We start from the raw sequence: 26,568 nt of genomic DNA, 5'->3' as shown, positions 1-26,568 counted from the left end.
AGTTTGTCTGATATCCATTATCAAGTCATCTCCTGAGGTATCTCACAGGCCTTGCCCGTAAAAATTAGGGAGGAATCTTTTTTTTTTTTTTTTTTTTTATGCATCTCTGCCATTGGGTCCTGGTCTTACCTCTTCTCATATGAAAGCTGCTCCATGATTCTGAACATCTTGGTCAACTCACTACCATTTCCAGGGCTACTTGATCCTTTCTGAGGTGATTGGACCAGAACTTCATATGGTACTCAAGATATTTGTATAAATTTAAGGGACGCCCATCTCATGGCATTTCCTGCCTTGGTTTCAGTTCACTCCTCAATAATTTCTGATTTTCAAGAGCTGCAATTTTGTTGACTGTTGTCAAGTTTTTAGGTTTTTTTCCCCCAAGAAGTATCTGCAGCAATTCTACATTCTCTATCTAAAGTGATGACAGCTAACTTAGAGTCAATGGCTGGGCTTTATTGACAGGGTTAGATTTAACCCTCTGCCAAGTGCTTTTCATTCTTTAACATGGGGCAAAGGAATAGCAGATGAATTTTGGCCACTAGGGATGAGGAGCTCTTCCCTCAATTGCTCGCAGGCAGCTTTAATCTCAGCTCCCCTAAATAGTTTGGTATCATTGGCCAGCTTTTGTCTGCTAAATATTTCATGTAGCTGGGAAAGGAAGTTTATCAGTGAAGCTGCAGGCACCACAAGACTTCAGACAGACAAAATCATCTGCCATCCTCTTGGCTGTTCCTCCCACCTGGCAATTTGTTGTATTTTTCACTAAAGCCAAACCAGGTGCTTTCTCCTATGACTAGGCAGGGCTGMAGCCAGTTCCACACCATGTCTTCTACAATGTTATGGCTACTTGAGCAAGTTTGGGAGAGCACAGAAATGATCCCAGGTCCCCRGGTTGCTCCTAGTGGACGGACACTGCCTCACCACTTCCATCTTTGGAGGAAAGGAAAAGCAGAGACACAAAATCAGAGCTCAGGCCTTGCSTTCTACTGCCAGAACCTCTTGTGACTGCCACCATACTGTCAAATCTGAAGGAAAGTGAGAMACCAGGGGTTTATTCTGAGGCTGTTAGTGGAGCCAGCCACTGTCAGAAAAAAAGAGGAGAGGGCTGGCTGGTGTGCTGATCCCAGTGGTGAGCACAGAAATGCTTAGGATCAGGATCAGGAGTGTGGCAACCCAATTAACTCAGATGGAAGAGTCCAGGGAAGATGAGCCTTTAGAAACACTCTGGCAGTAGCAAAGGCACCCGCTGACTGAGCTCATCTTACTAAACACTTCTTGCTTAAGTTCTCACTATTCAGAGTTCTGAAGTGGTGTCACAGTCTTGATACTGGAACTTGTGAAACATTACTGTGGTTTGAGGAAAGCTCCTGGTAATGTTAACAAGGAGCCTCAAGTACCCAGGCCAGGCCTGCAGGTCGATGTGAAAGCAAGTGAACAGAGCCTACTGTGAYGATTTATCCACCTGGTAATCCAGTGAGCGTCTTGCTCTACCTGTTCTCAGTGTGCCCTGTGTAAGGTCCACCATACCTCATTCATCTCTTGCTTTCAGAGCACATTTGCTTCTAAAGACAGGTTAGAAGAGAACAAGAAAAGCCAGAGTCCAGCCAAAGGCATAAGGCACAATCATATGGTTGTGAAGACTGGCCTAGTATGGAATAGCACTATCCCTACCACCATCCACTCTGTCCTCTYTCTTCTTCCGTATGTTGTGGCTCATTGCTTTCATGGCCCTGGCATGAGGATAGGGCGACGCATATTACCACAAACTTTTACATTTTACTTGAGTGAATCCACCATGGTAGCTTCTCACAGATGAGGACGAGGGGCAGCTTCATGGGGAAGCTATGACACACTCTAGGATTACAGCAGCCTGGTGAATAAATAAATGAGGGTGGAAAGCAACAACACCTCATATTGAGGTCCATGACAGAGATGTGTTGTTCAGCAGAGCTGGAGAGACAGCACCTATCAGACCACCCAGGAAGCCAAAAGAGAGCACATAGCCACGGCTGATGACTGCCAGGGCATCTGGGTGGATTAAATTCTCTATTGGGTCTTTTCCACCCAGCCCTTTTGCGACCTCACATCCTCAAGGGGGCACCCAGATGCTGACCCCAACAACTCGCTGTGAAATGCAAAAGACAAGGCAGTGACATCGATAAAGAGAGGAAAAGTTGAACTTACAGTCGCAAACTCCTGCTGGGTTGCCTGAGCTGCAAATCGGGCCACATGATTGATGATAGGAGAGAAGTTGGTCGGTCCATAGAAGCGGATGTGAGGCAGGCAGGCTGAGTATGCTTGGACGATGCCTTCAACACCTTCAGGGAAACCAGAGAAGCCAAACATTACAATATGCAACATCCCAGCCAGCCACAAGTACAATTCAATGTTCGTAACGTAATTCACTAATAATTCCATGTGGTCTGAAGTTACAAAACATTGTTTTCCCCAAACTTGTCCAGCTCATCAAGTTTCATCCAGCTGCACTCAAATTTTCTAAAAACAGGGCTTTGCTCGACSGTCAGTTTGTAACAGATTCTCAGCCCTTCTCAGTGGTACTCACAGTCAAAGAAAGTTTTCCTTGTATTTCTGCAAAAATCTCCAAACCAAACACAGAAGAACAAAAAGAAAAGCCCTTCCTGATCTCTGAGKGTAACTGAAAACCAGACAGATACTGAGCAGATGAAGTAGCAGAGAGAAGCAGAAACACTCTGGGAGCTTACAAATAGTGTTTGAGAAGCACCACTCTGACCTGCAAGTCATCAGAGACTCTTTTGCTTCTGTCACACAATGAACCTGTCCTAGAAGGTTTTTCTGCCAGTTGGTTGGCCAGGACTATCCTTCCCGACTCATGCGAGGCAGAAAAATAAGCCAACTTTAGAACAGTTTCTTTATGAACTGCTTGCCAGCATTAGCAAGAGGATAAGGATTAATCTCTTATAACGTACAGTTTACAGCTGTACTGATGCTGCAGCTCGTTTCYAAGTTCTTTGTGCTTTTGTATCAAGTGGCTAAGCTTTCATGGTTGGGCTTGTTTAGCTTTGAAGTTCCCCATTTCTTATTATGGGAACCACAGTTATTGGAGAACAGCTTAAATCCCCTGGCCTCAATCTGCACCATAAAGACACACAAAAGGAAATAAACAGGACATTAACCTCAGAGGCAAAGGGGACTGCACTGCCTTGCCTTGCCTTGCCTTGATTTGATTTGATTTGCCTTGCCTTGTGGGCTATCTCATATCACCTAGGAGAGCAGGCACCAGCAGAGCCCTGCAAATCCTCCTGCCGGACTTGGGCTCCCATGGGATGGCAGTGAGCACTCCAATTCCAGCTGTGCCCTGAATTCTCAGCTGCTCCCATCCCTTTACCTCTCTTTTAAAGTGTCTATGCACACATAAATTACATGTACCTGCTGTTACACACATGCAGAGGCACAAACTCTCTTTACAGATGCGAAGAAAGACCGAATGGGATTCTGCTTTGCAACCTCTCCCACCACCCTTTCTTCCTGATGGGTTAGGAGCTGCGACCAGCCAATTTTCAGGTGGTAAACCATCACATTAGACAGAGCACTGATATGTGGTTTACCCATATGTGGTTTGCCCTGACCCCGCAACCATTTGGATGCAAACTGCAGCTGAACTGCATTTCGCAGGATGCCATGATAGGGCTGGCAGGGCCCTGAGGGGRCCCAGCAGTTCTCCTGCCTGCATGAAACTGCTGTGTGATATCAAGCCAAATCACTTTTCCCTTCCTTGCCTCAGTTTCACTGGCATAATATGGGGTAAATAGCTAATCTCATGATACATGTGTGTGTAATTCATAAGCTATTAGCTCCATAATTAATCTGCTGATAATCAATTCTTTTGAGAGGAATTGTCACCGATAGACCCCTACAGCACTTAGAAACYCAGGACTAGGGCTTCTATATTCTGCAACGTATCCAATAAACAAGGGTCAAACAGCATGCTTTTCAACTATCAGAAGGGAACTTAAGTAAATATAGCAGAAAAGCAGATGTTCACAGCAAGCTTTCACAAACCAGTGACCAGTGAATGAGGTCTGGAGGCTGACCAAGCTCCAGCCTTGCTGGGGTAAAACAACTTTTTTTTGCAAACAACTTTTGCAACCTATGGTAGCTCCTACTGTTTATGATTTGAGCAGTTCTTTAACAGWCACCATGATCAGCTTTCAATTCCTAAATAAACTAGAGAAGCACTAGGAGACAGGTAACTGAATTCCCCATCTGGTCGCCCATGCCTACTGGCTTGTAGGAGCAGTCAGCTGATGGGACACATGAGAACAAAGGTGTACTTCAGGCTGTCTGAATCCAGTTTCATTTTACATTGGGACCTCCTACATACCCCCAGATTTCCTCTGCTTTCCTTTGAGTGAGCATTTTGTTCTTACCCTGCTCCACTGTTCATATCTGGCTCCAACCAGACCTTTGAAAAATTCCTGAGACAAGTTATGGGTGAAACACAAACGAGAGAACAGAAGACACTGAAGACATGTCAGGAGTATTAGAGATCTGCTGGGTACCCACCGGAACAGAATGGGTTGGTTGGATTGAAGTTAATGGCAAACTCATGGGACACCTGAGGAGAAGAAAAGACCTCAGTTAACATGGAACGTTACTGCAGAGCTGGATGCTTGCCATTAGTTTTGCTAGATGCTGCATGTTTTGGGTCTGGCCCTCAGTCACCACATCACCACATCACCTGGTAGCATTCTGACTCCCCATCTCCCTGCAAATGGTGCTATGCAGTGTGAGGGAGAAAGGATCTTTTCCATGCAGAAAAGTTCCTGAAACCACTTGTTTGCCCACTGAATGCTGGAAACACACTTTCACAGCAACTGGAAAGTGATACGAGTGTGTGCTGCTGCCAGAGTGTTGTCCCTTATCTCCTCCAGGTACCAGCACTCCCAACAAACTCCTGCCTCTTCTGCTGTGCCCACATCAGTGCTCTGGCAGCCGCAAAGCAGGCTGGGTTCAGGAACCGATTCGGCTGGCAGCTCTTCTGTCAAAGATGGCACCCAGTGATGAACTTCTTGATCCATCTCATCATGACAGTGAAAGCCAGCCCAGGAGAGGTGACATGAACACGGGCATGGTGGACAACAAGTACCAGCACAGACAGCATTCATTTTCATTGACCACGAACCCATCCTTCCTCCAACGCAGGTGCAAGATGCTCCAAGTTTTCCACCTTTCCCTCTCAGTCCAGAGGAGATGCTCTCAGGAGATTCTGCAGGACGCTGGCAACAGGAGAGTTCCCTTGCCACAGCTTGTTGCAGTAGCCCAGCCACTGAGAAACCAAACACCAGTGCTGATTGTAAATACCTTCTCAGGAGAACTAGCATCGGCCTCAAACCACAAAAATATGGGATACCACCTATCTGAACCTCCTTCTGCTACCAAAGACAGTGCAGTCCAATAGCTCAGGTGCAAGAGAGGAGTCAGGACTCTTGGATTTTAATATGAGTCCTGCTTGTGTTGGTGTGGGCAAACAATTTGTTTGGGGACCAAGCATCAAATCCATGTACCTAACTCCTTAATTCTGCTGCCTGTAATTTAGGTACTTTAAGGAGTAGGCTCTCAGTAGTACCAAGGATGCACAACCCGCTATTTCAGCACCTCCAGAAACTGAAGGAGTGATGTGGGATTTTAGGTGACTAGTCCAAGGGTCCTAAAATGGAAAGATCCTATTTTTGTTCATGCCAGAGTTTCAAAACAAAGATATTCCCCCCACACACACGGCTTACAAGGGTGGTAGTTTGCTGAGATTCTCAGCCAGGGGATCGCTTCAGGATATGCGTATTCATAAAGCTAGCAAAATCAATATGTCCTCTAAAACTCAGTGTGAAGCATAAGTCCTCCCAAGACTGCATAAGCAACATGCATCTGGTTCAGAATTTCCAATTATAATGGGCATTGTGTCGAAAGCAGCAGAAACTATTTTTGCAAAACAGTGTGGGGTGGGAAACAACAAACAAAAGTAGGTCAAACTAAAACTCTTTCCCATGCTGCAAAGCTGATTAGCTGTTGCACAGGCAAACGTTAGCAGCCTGCTTGGGTATCTTYATGCCAGCTGAGTGCAATCAATAATGCTCCCATTCATACCAGTAAGTATCAGCCTGGCCTGAGCCTGTGGCAGGCACAGCTAGTTGTAGTGGCTGGGCTGAGCCTGCCAGGGCCTCCAGCTAATGGACCTTCTGAGCTRGACTCGGGGTCTTTTTATCTGGTAGCTTGTAAAGGATTTCTCTTCTATAGGTGCATCTAATCAGATTTAACTCCCAATGTGAGCAGACAGAGCCATGTGGGCTTTGTATCACACCTAGGGTCTGGCTTAAAAAAATCCTAGCCCTGATTTCACCATGACTCACCCCAGAAGGAGGAACAGGTTCAGGTGAGGAATTGGCATGTCCAGCTAGCTGTGCAGAAGGATRCCAGGCTGCAAGGTCAGGAGAGAACCTCATGCACCTCCTCCACCAAAAGAACCCCTTCTCTTCCAACTCACACAAAAAGACCTGAGAGACAACCCTGAAAATGCCACCTGTTTGACTTTGCCTGGGCAAACTGCAAAAGGACCTAGAACAAGCTACAGGGCAGTGCACATTCAAACTTCTGCCATAAAAACATTTGTAGACAATGTAGGCAAAAAATGTCTGGGTTTTGCATCCTTTCTTTCATCCTGCATTTCTTTTTTTCTTTCTTTCTTTTTTTTTTTTTTTGCAAAATTTTTCTCTTTTGCAGGGGTTTCTCTTTCCTTTAAGCAGYAATTAAATGGTTTGGAGCTGTTTTCCTCACTTGTTGCAGTACTAGCTGCGGAGTAGACCCCCTGGGTGGCAGAAGTGTTTCAAAACCTCCTCTGGAGTTTTCACAGATTATATATATGTATCTCTGCTAGAAAATTCAACAGGAGGGCTTCAAAATTAAAAAAAGAGGCTCTCAATCCCTATCCATCTCCACAGTTTGTAAACCAGTTGCTGTGGGGTCTGATTATATATAGCATCGTAGTCTGTACATATAGCATCCATSGATTTCACACTCACTAGTAACAACAGGACTGTTCCCAACATAGAGAAACTCTCCCTAGCAGCCATGAAGGGTAAGAAATTCAGCTGTTATCCTCTGGTCCAGGWGGGAGAGAGGTGTAGGGTGGAAGCTCCATCTTTTCCCATCAGGAATTATGAATGTACTTTCCAGAAGCTTGGCCAGAGAGTTGTGACAGAGAACGGACTTTGGAAACAGCACCGGTTTGGGAGCCTGAAAACCTGGAATCAAGTCCTGGTCCCACTGTGACCTCCCCAAGTGATCCAAATCCTGGCATAACTCAGCTTCCCTACACACAGAGGCAAACAGATTGAAAGCTTTGGGGGTGGCTTGTCTTGCTACACAGCCCGGTGAAGCTGCCAGCTTCAATTTGAGACTTGTCAGCTCCACAGATACAAAAATAACACATTTCCTGTGGCTGGCCCCAGTTTGCTGAAGTGCCTGGGTCAGAAAATGAGTCTATCGAGCTACCGGGTAGTGTGACTCCAGTACAACTCCCATATCCAAGCAGAAAGCTACCAGTAGGGCTTACATTTTAAATATCATTCACTACGATACTGTCTTGCCTCTACCTCATCCCACATAAATTGAAACCCATCTGCTTCCTTCTCCTGTTTCCTACTGGGAAACTGCTTGAGGCTCTTTACAGAGCTGTTACATTTCAAGATGTTCTTTGACATTTCCAACAAGACTTTTGTGTGCAAAATATCTCATTCAGATTGGTTCTTTGAAAGCATTTGGTGGTGCCATGGCAACAAGAGCACGATTAGAACAAAGCACAATTTATTTGACTCTTCTCTTTAATGATCTTCTCCAGCATTATTCTGGTTCGTTGTCTACAGTAGCCACCCTTGGCTGTTGGTCAGCACGGTCAGAGTTTTACCTACTGCAGGTACAAAGTGTTATATGCAGATATTCCCCAAGGAGCCTATGAGCCAAGCTACTTCCAACTGAGTGCCTGGAGTGAAAATAGGACATAGGTTTCAATGAAGAACAGCCATTCTGGCTTTGAAACTATGAGTCCTGGTGGGCTTAATCAGTGAGCTGAGCTGGAAGGACCTGTGCCCTGGCAGGCTGGACATAGCTCTGCAGCTGGACTGGACAGGAGAAGGTGAGAGAGGGATGAAGTGCCTCAGTGAGCTGGGGCAGGGAGGTTGCAAGGGTGAAGTCCATGGGACATCGGCAGAGCYGGTGGGGATTCAAACATGCTGAAGAAAGTAGGAGACTGGAGGGGGCACTGGAAAGCAGAACAATAGAGGAGAACAGGCCCTGGCTAGGTTTTGCCTGAGAGAGCAAGATTCATCTCAAATTCTCACAGTATGGAAATCATTTCATAACTGAAAAAGAAAAAAAAAATCAAAACTGCCTGGCCAAGGCTTGTCCCAGGCGAAAGCAACCACCATCACTAAATTGTGAAAATGAGGGATTTTTCCCCAGGCTGGTGATCTTTACATATGCATCAGATATCCAGGGATGGAGAGCAGCTCTCTGGCGGGGCTTAACCAGGTTTAGAAATTATTCTGGCTGGCGAATAAGGATGTTTCTCTGGTACGATCCCCAGGTCCATGGGAACAGAAGGCCCAGAACGGTTTCTACAACATGTTGCAGGAAAGCAGGCAGTGCCACACTGGACAGAGGAATAAGGTCCCGCTTTTCCCACATGGCTCCCAGTCATCATCCTCAATGGGTTACTTGCACCTAAACTAGCAGCAAGGACCACTTCCAGCCTCCTGGTCTGTGCTCACTACTCATATCTTCCCACGGTGCACAACCCTGCTCTTTATACTCTTCTAGGTGACTTCACCCCTAGTCTACTAGGATGGAGGTGCTTTTTGCATGCTGGAGGTCCACAGCTCAAATGCAATCACTGCCAAGGCAGCCCAGTTTTACCTCCAAGCACTGATGCCTCTAGGGCCTAATCATCCCCTACCCTGGTCCCGGAGGCCTTGACGGCTCAGCCTCCCCGGGCTGACAGCAGTGTGTGATGCATCCAGGGTGATTAGCAAACCGGTTCCAGAGCCAAGCGACACATTTCACCCGCAGGCCCTACCTCGAACGTATCGATGGCAAAGTGGGTTGCTCAGAGGGACAATTTGCCCGTTTCCCTGCACCCTGCCAGCCCATTAAGCAGTCCAACCTGCTATCCCCACTGCATTTTCCATTCTGATTTCTCTCTGCAATTAATAAATCCCTCAATGACAACTGACTGTTATTACTTGGAAGCTGCTTACCAAGATTTTCCCAGAAAAAAATGGTGAAGCGACAGACCAGAGACATTCGCTGGCCAAGGAGGATGAATCAGCTCCAAAGTGCACATGGAGGGATCTCCTCCTGTGGCTGGCAAACAGCAACAGGAATTGAGTTTGAGTCAAATGAATTTTGGCTGCCTGTAGGCCACAAAGGCTGGCTTGAAATGGTAAAAACCACAACATGCAGATGGGGCAGAAAAAGCAAGCCCAGCAACATCCCTGTTCTACTGCTCCTCTGGGCTCAGGCCCACTAGCAAATGTACGGCATAGCAGCACCAACGCGTGTGCCTTGTTTAATTTATTTTATCCTCACCRGCCCAGAAGCTGCATTACTAGGGCGCAACAGAGCCCGGTTTCATTGCTGGGTAAATTTGATGGCTGGGTAAATTCCGCTGGCACAAAAGGCAGTCATCTTTCACACGCTGTGCACTACATGGGTTCTCAATAGCGCTGCGTCCTTTCAAGTTTAAAGAATGAGACTTGACATCGAATAACAGGGTTTGTAGCCTTTTCTGTTTTGTAGGAAACCTCCTGCCTCTGGGCTCTACCTCATAGTCAAGGCCAGCTGAGAGGCTCAAGACCTTGCCAATGTGGAGCTTAGGTGGAAACTGCAGGACACTGCTGCTCCCTACCTCCAGGAGCCAGTCTTTTCAGGCAGTGGATCTTAAGTTGTGACTTGCAGCTGGTGGTGGCCCACATGGCACTGATGAGTGGCTCAGGACTGGTTTTCCAATAGTGGAGTCTCACTATGTGTTAGAAATGGTCCAGATGGTTTTCCTTCACTGGGAGGAAGGGTGTGGGTCCAAGACCAAGGGATTTTATGTAAGCTTGCTGCCCAAGGGGTAAGTTTGCAAGAGAGACGCTTAGGCATGATGGRCTTGTCGGCCTGAGTTCACAAGCAAGCAGCATTATTTCAAGGTTTGCAGCACGCCTATAGRGCTCCGCAGGTGCACTGGTGCACGCCGAGTCACTGATACAACCAGCCTCTTTCTCACCGAGGGGTTTGCAGGTGAGCCACACACAGGAATTACAAGAGAGATTGCAGCAACTACGCACCATCCCAGAAAAGGCAGGAAAGGAGAGCATGAGRGCCAACACTCTCCCCTCTGAACGGCAGGCTCAGTTCCAACCAACAGGGTCAGACAGACCACCGGAGCATCTGAGCAGTCTCTTTATTAGTATTATTACTAGTATCCAAAAGAAAGCACAAGGCCTCAGCAGGCAGAGGAAATGAATGATTTTCCCACAGCCACTCAGCCGATGGGGCCAGCAGACACTCCAGGAACAGAGCTTAATTCTCCTAATCCGGTTGCAATGCAGCTAACGTGGATGGCTCTGCCTCCACAGCCTGGGGCCCAGAGCACCCTGCGAAGGTGGCACCATGGGAGCAATGTGCCACTGGCCTCTTTTGGGCAGAAGCACTCAACGTCTGCCTGCTTGTGAAAGATTATTGAGCAGACAGCAGGGGTAAAAAAGCAYGGAGCCCTCTCCATGGGATGTCTCCAGGTGTGGCAGGGGCAGAAAGAGGGAGAGCAGTGACAGCGTGCTTAAAAAAAAGAGATGYGAAGATGCTGGTTATACACCATCTGAGAACAAGCAGCTCTCAACATGTGCTGGTCCACTGTGGAAGCTGGATTTTGAGGGAGATGAACTAACCAGCCTGCCAAAACCTTCCCAAAACCTCCTGCCGGAGTAGCAGTTGTGGTGGAAACGCTGGCTCCACCAGGCTCCTGGGGATGCTCAGAGCAGTGCTGCACTCTGCCATATGTCAAGTGAGATGTTTCAGCACAYGTCTTTGCAGAACAGTGATGCCTTTAACCTCTTCTGTGCCCAAGCCCAATAAAAGATCAACAGYGGCTTTTAGGAAGCCCGCTGAGATCCTGGGCTGGAAATGGTGTGTCACACCAACAACACTGAGGAAATCATAGCAAGGCCCTTCTGCTCCAATTCACTCCCACGTCTTGCAGACGCTACCCATGCAACACAATGCCGAGGTTACTCAGTTCCCAGCCCCCTTCCAGATTTTGCTTCTGTCTGACACACTCATCCAGGGGCCCTTTTTCTTGCCCAGAATTGTTCCTGCCTCCTGCCAGGAAAATGAATCAACAGCTGACTCTGCCCATTAATGCCACGGAGCTGATGCTTTAATGCCAGTCTAAAAGAGAGGAATTGGCTGCCTGTGCTCCATCCCCACCTCGCCACCCACATACRCTGTCACTTCTCATCCTTCCCCAACTGAAAGCCCATGTCCACCTCATTTCCCCTCTGCCAGAGAGCTTTTTGCTGACTGAGACAGTCGGGAAGCCCGGACAGCTCCGATCCTGTCCAGGACCTGTCAGGACATGCACGTTTTAAATATGTGGACCATCACTGCACTTTACCTTCCAGTCCGGTGGGAGCTGGGCACCGAATCCCAGAGCAGGAAACATTTTGTCACTAAAAAAGAAGAAAAGAAGAAAAAACCATATGGGTATATTTACACACATACACAGTCTGCTTGCACAGCTCGTGCTGAAAGGCATGCTCCTTCACTTACAAAAGGCCACCTCATTCTATCAACTAGTCAACACCCAACTGACCCGTCCACTACAACGGAAGTGCCAGGTGTACAGCTGACTCCAGCACTAAGAAAAAGGTGCCAGCCTTYCCTTGCCCCCAAATGACACTATGGCTTTAAAAATCATGAGCTGAACAGAAAAATTAGCTGATTGCCSCTCTGACTTTCAATGTCAAGCTTTGCTTTGTCAAACGCAAGGACTAGAAGTATCACCTYGCCTAAACAGCTGAGTCTCTTGCAGCCACATACATCCAGAAGCTGAGGATTTTTTAAAAAATAAGCATCTCTTYGGGTCCCAAAAGCTGGCATTGCCCAGTATGGCACTTCCAACAGATTTCTGTTTTGTTTTCTCTAGCRCCTCAGATGTTCTCCTATGTCACATACAGATTGCACCTCAGAGTGGCCAGGGTACAAGACAACTTGACAGTGTGGCTGCTAATGGCAATTAKCATCAAGCTGAGGGCATCTGTCTTTGTACTGAAAAAGCACCAAATGACTGGTCTCCAACTGCCCCAAGTAAAGCATGCCAAACTACTTTCAGCTGCAAGGATGGGGAGAGAGGAGACATTCTCTCCATCTTTACACATCTCCTCGTTGAATTGCCTGCAGCTAAATACAGATGGCTACTTTCTTCCCAGGAGATTTTCAAAAGCAAGGTCATATTTACCCCTGCTTTGCAGATAGGAAATCAAGGCACAGAAATGGGTAAAATGCATCCCAGCAGCCCTTCAGGAAGCCAGGAAAATGCCTGTAAAACAACRGTGGAAGCCTAACAGCACAGTGCTTACGAGTCATAGTCCTGAATGATCTGACCAACAGCCCAGATAGCCGACAGATATTCATTTGTTCCCATGGGGTTGATATAGTGCAAAGAGGAGGGGTCTCGCGGGTTCCCGTTGGAGGCTGTGAAGTCAATTCCGACCTGAGTTGCAAGAGAGAAGCACAGACCCATYCTCTATTAGACGTCACGATTATACACCTGGCCACCAATTCTCTATCGACTTTGAGATCAYGATACAGTCCAATCAAGACCCAACACTTTTGAAAGTTTTACAAAATGCAGTTCTTTGGCTTAACTAAAAATAATTAAATACTCAGTTAGGCAAAGCAGCCCACTATTATACTTGAATTTTTCACCATCAAGCATCATATACAAGGTGTTCCAAAGCTCCTTGGTCCTGGAGCAAGGCATTACTATTTCCAGCACTCCCGCTTGAGGCTGCCTATCTCCCAAACGCTAAACACAGCAACCAAGTAGCTCCATGGACACAAAAGAGGCCAGGGTTCCCTGTACATTCAGATCTCTCTGACTCTGGTGTCCAAAAAAAAAGACAGAACCCTGTGTGGAGCTTTTCTTGCAGCTGGGCTGCTGTAAGGGCTGCTTTACACTGGGCTTCCCCAGGGTCTAGTATAGGTTGAGGTCTCAGGGTATCTGTTTGTCAGCAAGGAACTGATGTTTCACCTTCCTCTACAAGGCTGTCTACTCAAAAAGATTTGTAGGAACTTATACATGAGACCTCGGACCCAGTAAAAACCGGTCAAAAGTGGTGAGATGATGAGCCAACAGATTTAGAAATGACTGGGAAGAAAGAGTGAGGAAGAGACAAGCAGACGGCGTGACTGCATTTGCCTTGTTTGCTTAGCAAATAGGCAAAACCCAAAATAACTCCGCCGGCTAAATTGAGCTCAGGGGATTTGCACTGGATTTTGCTCTGTATCTGTAATGAGAGAGGATAAACTCAGCCCATGAGCTAGCAACCGCTAACAACTGGGCCAAAGCCAGGGGTGTGTAAAAAGATGAGACTCACTCCATAAATCAGCGTGTGTAACCTACAGGCCAGGATCGAGGCCGGTGTTAGGCAGAGTCAGTGTGGGACATCCCCTCCTTGTTCAGCACGCTGACAGAGATTGCAAACTAGCCCCAGGAAAAGCTGAATTTGCTGCCTGTTTTGCTAGTGCTGGTGGGGAACAGGAGAGGCCGGACGTCCCCTTTGATGGGTCCAAGGCAGGTAAGCCTGCCCATGGCCGGCCATGAAGGGCAGGGGCCGGGAGGGCACCCAGCACCCTTCCAAGGCTCATCCCCACAGGGTTATTCCGTCCTCGGCCTTTGGGAGGATTTTGTCTTCAATTTTGCTGAGAAACTTTGAGAAGGGACAGCGGCCCAGCTGGAGCAAAAACAAGGCACAGCCCAGGGTGACGGTTACCGCGTTGCACCAGTGAAGTGGATGGACACAGAGGAGGAAAACGCAAGCCTTAGCAAAATGCTGCCTCTTCCACATGCAAGCTTAGACCTAYCTATAGGCAGTTTGCAGCTATAACATCTGCCAAATTCTAGCTCAGTTTATGAAACACATGGTTTGAATAAAACAAAAGATGAATCTACCACACCAGGGATCTTTAATCCGCAAAGTCCACAGGACAAATGTACCTCTCAGGCAACCCTGTTCCTGCCCACCTGCACGTACAAGTGACAGTGTGGGCTTCCAAGGTCCGGTTGCCCTCTGGTTTCCCTCCTAGGCRTGCTTTAGCATCCACATGCTCAGGTTCTTGCCAAGCCAGACCGCTTGCCATCCAGGTTTCTTCCTGCCACTGAGGAATTTGACGGCCTGCAGGAACCATCTCTTGGGTTTTTTGGTTTCTGGATGCACCGAGAGGAAGGCACAGCACCAAAGTGATCACTTCAGCTTTGGCACAGACTAAGAAAGGTWCAGCTGTGAGCGAGACCTGTGTCTCACCTTAACCCAAGTGACTTGTGGTCCCCCAGCCAGCATGAAGCTACCACCCAAGGGAAAGGAGGAAGGTGGAGGAAGGAGAGGCAGCACTGGCTCTTTCTGCTAGCTTCCCTCTCACGAATACCCGTGGGAGCAACACGGGGCTCTGCTCTGTATCAGCAGTTACCCCAGGCACTGGTTTTGCTGCTTGTTCAGTTCCCCTCAAAGGCAGGCTGACCCTGCTCATCCCTGCGAAGATGGCCTGGTCCGAGGTCTCCTCTTCCCCGCCGACATACTCCTGTGTTACTGGTATCCAGCGGCACCTCGAGSGCCAGGGAAGATCAAATCCTCCCGYRCTGAGCCCTGCACAGATGCAGGATCCCAGCCTCAGAAAGCCTCTAGTGCTGTCAGAGAGCAAGAGGGAAACTGAGGCACGGGGAGGTGGCACCACATGAGCCAGGCACATAACAGCGCTGCCCCAGGGACCGAGCAGCCCTTGGACAACACCTTTCTTAGGGATGCAGCCAATCTCCTGCTAGCACAAAGCAGATGGGCAGAAGGACTGGTTTTAGATCCCCACTTCCCTACAGCTTTAAYGCTCCTCTCCAGCAGCAACCTCTTCTTCCAGCTCCTCGTCGTCTCCCGCGACGCGAACGTCAGCGAGGCAGTGCACACCCTGCAGTCTCCTTCTCCCTGCTCTGGCATTTCAGCAGGGTATTGCACCTGCCATACACAATGCAAAAATCTACCCAGGCAAAACACAAATCAAAAACCCCAGTTGCCTTAGGAGGGGAAAAGCCCCAGTGCCCTCCAAAAACCAGCATATCTTTAAACGAGGAGGTAGACTCATTTATATGAGAGCTTTGTGCTACCAGTAAACTTAATGATCTTCCTCTCCTATTCACTTTTTCACACCAAGACCTTAGCACACAGCAGTAGAATGGCATATAAAAAGCTCTTGCACTTGTTCCTGTTTCTATGGCAACTCTTCTTCCTCCTCCTCCTCCTACTTCCCCCCCACCATGTTTTTAGACAAGACAACAAAATAAAAATTGAAATAGTGGGTGTGCCCAGAGCTGTCTAGATACTCTATCAGAAAAGTTTGCAGAAATTAAAAGGCTAAAGCGTTGGGGGGGGGGGGAAGCCCACTTATTTTCTGTCGTGGTTTCACTCAAGGGTTGTGACTTCCTCTTTTAATTACTCTTGACAAAGTGCTCATGCTCCAGATCAAATGAGGGTTGAAATGCAATTAAGAATTCAGAACATCATCTTATTAACTGCCGAAAGCCTCTCAGTTGAGTCTGAAATAAGCAAATYTTGCTCAAAAATCCAGCTGGTGGCTAAAACCAGTAACAGGCAGACCTCAAGAGATGATCAGACTGCCCCCTCGGAGCAGAGGAAATGCCAGGCTGGTGCAGACTGGGAGAGGGCACATGAGGTCTCTCCAGGACAGGGTCTCCTGCTCAGGGCTCCCTCCAAACAAGCTGAAGTTAGTATTGCYCATCCTTGGAAGGGCGGCCACTTGTCGTACGGGTAACAATCCTACGTTTAGGCAGAGATGAGGAAATGCTGCTCCAAAACTTGGGAGATAAGTCGGTAAAACTTCATGAAGACTCAGAAGAAGGTCTTTACGGAAGTCTGGTCTTAAACATTTGTCCTGAAAACTAGCTAGCTAGGCTGTCGGACTTGAGTATTGCTGTAACAATCCAGAAAGTCCCAATACTATGTGGCTTAAAAGCAAAGTATGGCACCTCCTTCTTGCCATCAAACCCCACTCAACGAAKCCTGCCACATCCAGCTCCATAGCTAAGCTGGCCAATGTTCAGCCACCTGCATCTATAATTTAATGCCCATCTTGGTAGAGTCTCATGCAGAGAAGCCCTCCCCCATTCTGGCATTTTTGAATTTGTTACCATTAGTGGACAAAAAGCAGCAAAAGCCCTTACAGTAAACATCAGTTGGCAGCCTCCCAGGATGTAGTCCAGGAAGGAGAAATCTCTGGTTATCTGAAACAAACACAAAGGAAAGGTTTCAGCAATCCTCATCATTGCAGGAAAAAAAATCCCACTGAAACTGCCTGAGTCTCCAGTGATCGTGCTTCTGTGTCTTCAGGAAACTTTATCCATGCTGCAAAGCAAATGGCAAGAAGCACTTGGTTTTCCTATGAAGCGTCCATTYTGGCACTTCATGAATCACGCATGAAGTGGGGCCAAGCAGGGCCCGAGCATCAGTTAATAGCCTACGTAAAAGGCTTGAACAGGGGACTTTGAGAGCTGAAAGTGTCAGTGGTGGCAAACTGAACTGATCTGACCTCCTTCCCACAGCCAACACAGACTCACGCCGTCTGCAGATCTGGTACGGGAAGGGCTTTGTAAACACACACACTCCCCTGTATGCATCTGCTACATGAATGGAGGACTCCACTAGCCCCACAGTGTAGAAAAAGGATTTTTGCCACCCAGAATCAATGCTTGCTTCCAAAGGACACACTGAGCAAATGGGTTTCTGCCAATCCAGTAGCTTGGGCTGACACTGCCCACATGAGAATTGTGCTCCTCCTTGGGAACGTGGCCAGCCACCCACCTGGGCTCAGGATGACACTAGCAATTTACTCCAGCACAAGGCACCAATGACAGAGCAAATGGGTGTAATCATTAGTGTGCCAAGTGGAGAGAAGCCAGGGATGGAAAGAAGTTGTGTACTCCATAGGAACGGCACTCGGAAACGCAGGAGCGCTGGAGGTGGAAGGGAGCAGAAAAAAAGCTCCATGAAATTTAAAGATTCAAACTAGGCGAGGAATAGAATGAAATATCCGAGCTTTGTACTCACTTTGCAGGACTTGACGATGATGATCCCAGAGTTCTTGTAATTCTTTTTCTTCTTTTGCTTTTTGGGATTAATGCACTCTAGCTCTAGCTGTAACACACAACACAGACACCAACATGAAAGTGGTGCTGGGCTGTCCCAGTCAGCAGCAAGCTCTGTGAACCRATTAGCCGACCTGGACTTGCACAGCCAGCCGCCATACATGCCAAACAACGATGGTGACAGCATGAACCATTTCCCCTTTGCAGGGGCTGGCCACATCCTGAGGTAGAAGACYGAACAGCCTGAATGCTGCAGAGTCCTGTAACGCTACCCTAACAATTGGGACAACACACTAATGATTAGGGCAGCCAGAATCTGTCTTCACAAGCTCTAGGAAAAATAAAAAGCCTCTTTGAATGTTCAGAAAGTAAATTTCCTGCATGCAAACTTCACATTTCACAGCCTGACCAAARGCAAAATACAAATCTGTTGACAGAATTCCCCAAATTCAAACAAACTGCACAGAAAATCCAGCTGGGTCACTCCAACATGCTAGCAGGTGACTCCTACATTGATCCAYCCAGCCACTGTGGGATGTTCCCAGCTGGTCTGAACTTGGCTCCCTGCAGCAACCTGTTGCCCAGCCTCGTCTTTCTCCAAGAGCTGGCAGAGAACTGCTGGCAGCTGAAGAAATGCCTCCTGCCTTTCGCTGGGGCCACTCRCAGCCACTTCAGGCTCCACAGACATCATTCAACAGCATCAGCCCATGGACCCAGAGTGAACAGCCCATGGTGTGATCAATCACAGCATCACTCTCATGACTACCTGGTATTTTTTCCCCCTCTGAAGCATGGCCCACTGCTCCCATAGCTGCTGGAGGCTGCATAATTCCCCTCTGCCTAGGATGTTGGCAGTACTGATAAGCCAGCCTAGCTCTTCAGGATTTTCTTCACGGCTATGTGAATTTAGCTTCTCCAGGATCCCAAAGCCCTGAGCTGGTTAGGGCTCATCCTTTATTATCCTTTAATTCTATGAACCAGCTACTACCCTTTCCCAGTGCTGGGTCCCAASCTGCCCACAGTCACACAGAGCAGACCCGCAGCAGGTCCATGGGCAGTCACATCCTCTCCTGTTGCCTGGGCTCTCTTTATTCCCCGAACTTTGATGCAAGGCATTAGACCTTTCTGGAAAAAACACTTTGCTATAGATAGCCAGCTAGTTTACAGCTCTCCACTTGCCTGAGTGCAATTCTAGTAATTTCCCCCACTGGTTCTCCCCTCCAGCAAGCAATAAACATGTCCAATAGGAAGCAAAGAAATGSCCCCACTTCCAAGGAGCTCACAGGAGGAGGAGGAACCATGCAGCTGACAGCTTGGAAGGAGATCAGAGCTCCTCAGAGTGCAATAGGCTGGGGAGAAAGTGGGGTGAGAGATCAGAAGATGCCTGGAGCAAACTCAATGTTCAAGGAGGTGTTTGTAGAATAGAAGCGACCAAGGAGAGAAAGGTTAGGAGGGACAGAGAAAGAAAGGGAGGGTAGAGGYTGGAAGGAGGAAGAGTGCAAAGGGTGCAGACAGCAGGATAAAAGCTGGGGTAGTTACAAGGGAAAAGCTTGAGTAGAGCTGCAAGAGGACCCAACAGGAGTTGGAGGGAGGAATCAATGCCGGTCAGATTCCTATGGGTAAATACATCACTTTATGCTGAGCTATCAACTGCTTTCTTACCACAATCTGGCCATGGCTGGAGATTGCTAAGAATCAGTGAAGAAARACTACAGGCAAAGGGAGGGAAATATAATGTCAATTTTACAACTGGAGGAAGAGAGGAAGTAGAGYACCAAGACAGCAAACGTCCTCTCTTGTCCACAGCAGTAAACTCCTAATCTTCCCTAATCATTTCTCCACCAAACAACATACTCATCAGACCCCAGAGACCTCCCTAGAGTCTGAGATTTTAACTGCAGAGCACCCAGTTGCAGCTCCCTCCTTCTGGCTCAGCAGCTAAACAGACCTGTATTTCATTTGCCAGGATCATACACGGTTTGGGAAGGAGCCATCAGCAGGGTGAGTTCTCAAGGCAGCTCAGATGCATTTGGCTGCCTAAAACAAGTGGCCTGGGCTTGGAGATCAGCTCAGCACATCAGGGCTCAAAGAGATGGGCTTTGACAAACAGGTACCAAAGTCCTACAAAGTCGCTACTGAGCTCTGGGTGCCTAGCCCTTAAAACTGCTCCACCAAATGACTCCCCATCACCTCCTCAAAGGACCTGAGAGTGGCATGTCCCTTTCCTACACTGGAAAAAAAACTTCTCCTGATGAGGAAAGAGTAAAGCAGCATCTTCATCAGCTTTGGTGAACGGACATGAGAATATGGAGGCAAAGCAAAGCTAGGAGACGGGGTCTGAATACCAACCAGGCGAGCTCTGGGCAGCCGCATAAGCAGGCGAAGGGAGCCAAGGGAGACACATAGCAGTCACTCCCGGGATCTGAACTGATGAGGCTGCAGGACTATTTAGAGCAGACAGCTGAATTTAGAAGCACGGGGGACTAGACACAYACAAAAGTAAAAGCCGAGGAGTTTTGCCAATCCTGAGCTGTCACAAGGCAGGAGCAGACAGTAAACAAGACACTTGTGCAYGCATTTGCAAGTTATTGCAGGGGATCTGCCTGGCTCTGCCCTCCTTCTTGTGACTTCTCTGCTCCCAAACCAGTGGCAGCACCRAGGAGAGCCCACAGGAGGTCAGAGACGAGGCATTTTGGCTCAGTCTTGGGCACAGAGGGGACTGGCAGCTACTGCTCTTCCATTTGTGCCCAGGTTTTGGTGGGACCTAGCAGCACCTCCCTCAGCAGCTCCCAGCCTTCYCCAATTGACAGTCCCCTCTGAGACCCTGTGGGGAAGGGGCAGACCTTCTGCAGGGAATTTAAGCTTGCTGACCACAGATCTGCTTTTCTTTGCTCCCTTACTCACCCTTGGCAGCAGTCTGCAAACTTGCAAACATCAGATCTCACATGACAAGATGAAGGTGGTGTTCCCCTAGGAGAGGCCCCCAAAGCACRCTCTGCCACGAATCTCCCCAGGACATAGGAGCAGAGCACTTCCACCCATGATCCACTGGCAAGAATGAGGACTGAAGGGCCAAGCCACATGCTGACTGCATCGTTTGCGTTCTCACACGAATGCCAAAGCTGGATACCCAGAGCTGCCYGATCCTGCACAGGCAGGGACAGAGATGGGTGAGACCCTGACATCCAATGTTGGTAGCAACCAGCTCTGCCTGCACTAGGTTAGCTGGACCCTGGCAGCCCTGGTAGCCTGCTCCCCTGGCTTTTAAATAAAAGGAAAAGATTAGCTCAAAGCAGGCGCCTGGTCTGGCTTCAGTGCTGAGACAGATGCTCTGGATATGGCCTTCTCCACCTACCCTAAGCCTTTATAGGTCTGGGGCAGAGCCGGGATGGAGCTCGGATCCTGAAATGTAACCATCCATACAGCAGCACCACATAGTTCCTCGGAGCACAGCACCACAGGCCGGCCACTGACTACCCTATTGCATAGGAACGTGTGACCAGGGAAGGGATGGGACAGCAAGGGATGAGATGAGAAGAGATCTTGCTGGACAACCTTCCAGGCAGCCAACAAAATGGGGCTCAACACTCAGCTGCCTGTTGCACTGCAGCTCTTGTAGTGCATATAAATAAAAGCATATTTGGCCAAGAATTTCAGCCATCTCGTGTCCCAGTATAGGTCAAATACCAGAGCATCCAGGAAAAAAMCCCCAATCAACAAAACAGAAATAAAAACCTCTAGGGCAGAAAGTAAGTGCCTGAATCATTCTGACAAGAGCTCACAGGAAGAGCAGCACTGGTTGATAGGGCCAGTGTGGCCTAGGCCCTGGAGAAAGACACTAGGATTTAGTAGAGCAGAACTTCTTAGCCCAGAGGGAAAAGCTGTGGCTAAGGAAGAGGCTGGACTATGAAYACACTAAAAGGAGTAGTTTTTCCCCCAATCTTACACAGCTAAGAATTCACAGCTAACTCCCTGCAATAAGTGCAGAAAATTTTGTTGGTGCTCTGCATCCCGATCCCAAACTATCCCAGTATCAGAGGTTTCCACAAACACGTCCTTTTTGATGCGCTGGGAGGTGATCGCTACCACCCAAGGGCTCTAGCCTGTGGCAAGCTCAGAGCTACAGGCAGTTTCTAGGCACAGCAAGGGGAAGATCATAAAGACAGCAAAGCCTTAAAGCTAAGAGTGCAATACTATAACCCCGGCACCAGCCTGGAGCTGCAGCTATAGCCTGACAGTCCATCCATCCTGGCAGTCTGTCTGGCCATTGCAACTGGTTGTTGAACAGAAATGGTGTAAAGGAATAGAGAAGATAAGAGCACTCCCATGCCCTCRCACAAGAATTAGTTAAAATGCACACAAAACACAACACCAGGAGTAGGAGTCTTCGTTCAGACAAGGTAAAACTCTCCCTTGCCTCAGTTTCCCCGAGGAAYCCATAGAGATCAGCGAAGCTGCAGGTGATGTTCCAAATACCAACAGTGTTCACGGAAGCGTTCAGCAACACAGTTCAGCCAGTGGGACACGTTTGTCTCCACCAGTTTGCAGCTGGAACAGCTGCTCTAGGCAGRCAGGAAACCATCCTTTCAACTAAGTTATGAGCAGAGTCTGAACCAAAGTGCTCTGGATGTTGGAAGAACATTTCACCCCCCTTCCCAGACAGGCCATGATCAGACAGTGCTGGCAAACACAGCAGCACACTGTGGGTGGTTGACGGCGAGAACATCTCTGTTGCTCTTTCTCTATTTACTCTCATCAACATGGCCACCCCAAAGGATGAGACAGGTCACGAGGATCCGCCTCAGGGAGAAGGGATGATGCGATACAAGGCRGCGAACAGCAGCGCTCGCTCGCTTTTGGAGACAGCTTTCTCTACTCAGAGCCTGCAGCCAGCTCAGCTCGGAGAGCAGCGTTGGCTGGGGCGTGCTGGGGGACAGATTTCCCGGGGAATGGATGGCGCCTGACCTTTTCCGAGGCAGCCTTCATCTGTGCCCAAATACCACTGGTGTTCCCAAGGGCACTGGCAGACAGTAACGGACAAGTCGTGCAAGGGAAAGAGGCAGAAAGAGGCCCATCCTCAGCTGTACCCATGCCATGCTCTCAGATGCGTTAGCCACAGGGGCCTGGGAGCACAGACACACATCAAAGTGAATTTAACTCTGTCTTATAACCAGCGTCTCTCAGTGTCTGACGGGGAGAAAAGAGGATTTTAAGGCTAGGCTGTAGGGATCAATTGCAGTGGAAAAAGGGGCTCAATCCCTAACTTTGGCACAAACAGCCTGTGAGTCTTGGACAGGATACTTCCTCTTCGGGCCTCAGTTTCCCAGCTGGGAAACTTTTCTAATTTGGCTGCGAGTTCTGTGTTTTACAGACATCCACTTCTCAGCCAATACCTCCTCTAGCTTTTAATCCTAGATATGATGGCTATAAAAAGCCTTGTTTATCCAAAAGTCTTCTCACAACATGCCTTGAATCAGGCAACATCTGAAAAGAATTTTGCTTGGCATTTTAGCAGAAAGACAGGGACACTTTTTGTCACAAACCCAATGCTGACTTGTGTGGAAGTTGGCACCACCYCTCAAGATCAGGTGGTCACTGTGGCAGGGCAGAGTCCAAACAGCATGTCACACTGGTTATTCACCAGGAGAGGAAAGATAGATGCACCCTCCCCTTCTGATCCCCCCCTTACTCCACCTCCCCCCCCCCAAAAAAAAAAAAAATCACAGAGCAAACTCAACAGCAAAGCAAGGAGCACAGGAGAACATAGGAGACGGTGTCAGCAAYGTGGGCTTCAAACTATTACGTCTCTGATGACTCTAGCCGACACTCCAGACATCTCAGCTGAGCCTGCTTCTCAGACAAGACTGCCTTAGCCCTCTCTAACTTAGCTGTTTTAGTCACAAAAGTGATGTGACTCACTCATAGTGTGGGTGGGAGGAGAAAGGGATTGGGACTTGACCTCTTCTCAGGGCCTTCACTAACCCCAGCACAGGTTCAAGGTCCCACTGTGAGAAGCAAAAAACTCCTAAATAACCCRCTCCATCGTCAGCCGCCTCCACTGACCCTTCCTTGCTCTTCCTCCCAGGAATCATCAGCACTTACTGGAAAGGCATCTTGGGCTTCACACATCCTGGCCACTGAGATCTGAAACTCCCCGATGAAGTCGTGTCCTCCATCACTGTCATAGTCGTAACACATGACCTAGGGCACAAGGAGCACAAACCAATCTCAGACACAGGCAGCATTCACCATTAGGAGCGCAAAATGCATATTCTCTCTCTGGGCTGTCCACGAACAAGTCTCATCTTCCTGCCTCAAGTGGAGAGGCCATCTCTGYCCCATGCCGTCCATGGCAGAGCAGCCTGGGGAGGCTCTGCAGCCAGTCTGCCTCATTGCACAGCAGCCAGAGAAGAGTGGTGCCTTGCAGCTGTGCAAACCACCCCCACRCTCCACGCTTCTCACTGCCTGCTGCGGCCAATGCCATGACCACTCGTGGGTTGCCCAGGCTGTTGGGAGCCCATCCCAGGGGCTGCCAGATGCCTACTGCCTCTTGCACTGATCTGCTAATGCCACCCTAGAGAGAAAACTGGAGAGCTGGGAGCAAGTAGGCTGGAGCACAAGGATCTCAGGAGCACCCTCGGTGATCCCCCAGGCTCTCTGCTGGTGGGTGCCAGCYGCAACACTTCCTAATGGTCAGCAGTGAATTTGTGTGCTCACACTTGTCCTGCACTAAGCCAAGGGAATGCAGCTGCCCTTACAACAGGCAGGGCCAGTAGCRTCACTTGTCGAGGTTTCCAATTCCTCCCTTAGGAGAGCCCAAAACAAGTTTCTTATAAACATGCCATGGGGTGTTCTAAAGGAGGGCACCACAGAGGCCCACCACCACAATACCAGCTGAAGAGCCGCACAGTCACCTTTATCAGCTTCTCTATGTCTCCATCGCACAGTGACACTAAAGGCACAGTGAACGGCTTCCAGACAGGGTCCAACGTGTACTTGATCACCTGCGGGGTGAGAACGTAGAGATGGAATCACTACAGGCAAACATGAATGAGGAGAGTTGAGCACACAGTAGGGGACGGGTTTCCAAGAGAAGCCTTGGATCAAATTCTCAGGGGGGGGGAGGCCAGGCATGCTGCAGAAAGTCCTATCTCCTTCCTCTTCCGCCTCCTCAGCTGAGATGCAGCAGTTCCCCAGCTGCTGGTTCCTAGGTGACAGCAAGCACGAGGTACAATGYATCTGCTTGCATCACCTCTGGTGAACCACCTCCAGGGGCAGTTAAGGAAACTTGYTGGACAAAACAGCACAGGCAGCAACCCGCAGCAAGTCCACATCTCTCACCTTGTCCGTGTAACATCTGCCTGAGCTGAAGAAATACAATTGACACCTTTTGACATCTACTCTCTATTTGACTGAGAGAATGTAATCGCTTGGTGGAAACCTGGAGGGCTAAGCAAACACTAGCAGGCTCTGGGTATATTTCTGTGCATATCAGAGCTGCCTGCAGGGCACACGAAGACCCTCTTCTACAAAGATGATTGTCTCAAAAAGAAAGGTTCATTTGATTTTTAGTCTGGAGCACAATGTTCAGAGGTGCCAGAGCCCTGGCACAGAATGAATCACAGCCTTTTCGTGATATCATTGCTCCCTGCAGCAGCAGCAGCAAAAATTCACCCCAGGAAGTCATTTTACTATATGTTTTCAYTAGGAAAAAGGAGGAACAGGAAGCATGACAGCAACAGCAATGAGGGGAGGGACTGGTAAACTGATTTATACATGCTCATTCATATCACAAGACACAGGCCTGATAAAATAGCCATTTGGGAAGGTTTAAAGGCCAGTGTTACACAGAGCTCAATGTTACAGTGCCTTCTCATTTTAAGATAAACCAGAACACAAGATGCACCTGAAAATATCCCATTTCCTTAGGCATGGAGGGGTTATAACCCATAGAACTCACTGCAGCAGGTTATTACTGAAGCACCAAGTTTCTTCTGGTTCAAAGGAAAAAGGAAATGAAGAAGAAGAAAAAAAAAATCAGGAAACTCAGACACTGGGCAGCAAAGGGTAGACTGCAAATTAATCCTACTCTGTGCCAATATGACAGAGGTGGAGATTTGTGCCACTAGGTGAAAGCAGCCCTCCCCTTTCCCCAAAGCCATCAGGTCCTTCTGCTGTGCCCACCACCAGCTCAGCCAGGTGAGGAACAGGTCCGTCATCGCTGCTACAGGACGGAGCTGGGAAATAACCACGCAGTGAACGGGCTTTTATCTTTACAGACAGGCTCCCGTGAGAGAAGGGGGGAAAAAACCCTGACACTGCGAGCRCGGTTTAGCGGGCAATTTGTAAACACCTCCTCCACGAGGTTGGAAAGAGCAAGGAGGAGCCCACGCGCCCCAGGAACGCGGGCRCTACGGTGCCCATATGCTGCCAGACACCGAGGGCCCGAGGGTGGGTGTGCGGAAGGAGCCGGGCTCGTTTCGGCACCCAGCACCCAGCTGGGCATTCACACTTTCCCTTAAATAACATGCTGTAACGAGCACACTAATCCTTCCCTGTCGGACACCTCCGCTGTGGCACGACAAATACTAGGCGCAGACTAGCAGCAAATTACATTCACCCGCCAAAAGCTGCGAGAACAGGCAACGTCTTCTTCTTTGTATCCAGTCTCAAAAATGTGAAGTTATTCCTCTGGCTCGGGGTTCCTCCGAGGGCAGCGTTTACTTCCAGGGCTGGGAAGAACGAAGCTATTGGAGAGCCCGTAAAGCATGCAAAATTTCCTCCCCTGCATCAGCCACTTAAAAAAAACTGGCTAGGCCCTCGGTCACCAAAGGACGGGACAGCCGGTGGCAGGGACCTGGGGAGCAATCCGGAGGAAAAATCAGCTCTATTTAAGCCAACTGACCTGCTCACAGAGATCCCAAAGACAGATGCCCCACAGCCACGCACRGTGACGTTCCCAGACCCTGTATCTTTTCTGAGAGGAAAGGATTGGAGGAYGCTCAAAATCCACACGTCGGAAAAATATGTTTAAATGTTTTCTAAGTTGGGGCCCAGTTATCCCCACTAAACAGCAGGAAATGACCAAATAGCATGATCCCAGCTTGTCCCCACAGTGCGGGGAC

At 48.7% G+C, this 26,568-nt stretch overlaps 1 protein-coding gene across 1 annotated transcript in view; it reads right to left on the bottom strand.

Moving 5' to 3' along the window:
- Window positions 1-26,568, bottom strand: part of CPNE2 (copine 2) — an 89,507-nt gene that overhangs the window by 9,776 nt on the left and 53,163 nt on the right. Inside the window, exons 7-14 of the mRNA XM_085315729.1 lie at window positions 24,358-24,447; window positions 23,546-23,644; window positions 17,406-17,492; window positions 16,523-16,582; window positions 12,654-12,787; window positions 11,690-11,744; window positions 4,549-4,600; window positions 2,188-2,321 (exon numbers count right to left, since the gene is read on the bottom strand). Of these exons, the coding sequence (XP_085171855.1) occupies window positions 2,188-2,321; window positions 4,549-4,600; window positions 11,690-11,744; window positions 12,654-12,787; window positions 16,523-16,582; window positions 17,406-17,492; window positions 23,546-23,644; window positions 24,358-24,447 (711 nt within the window). The remainder of the gene's footprint in view (window positions 1-2,187; window positions 2,322-4,548; window positions 4,601-11,689; window positions 11,745-12,653; window positions 12,788-16,522; window positions 16,583-17,405; window positions 17,493-23,545; window positions 23,645-24,357; window positions 24,448-26,568) is intronic.

This window comes from Rhea americana, unplaced genomic scaffold, assembly GCF_003343005.1.
Source record: "Rhea americana isolate MKP2758 unplaced genomic scaffold, rheAme1 scaffold_438, whole genome shotgun sequence".
Classification (NCBI taxonomy): Eukaryota; Metazoa; Chordata; class Aves; order Rheiformes; family Rheidae; genus Rhea; species Rhea americana.
Note: the sequence above shows the minus strand (reverse complement) of the source record. Positions and strands in the feature narration are given on the sequence as shown.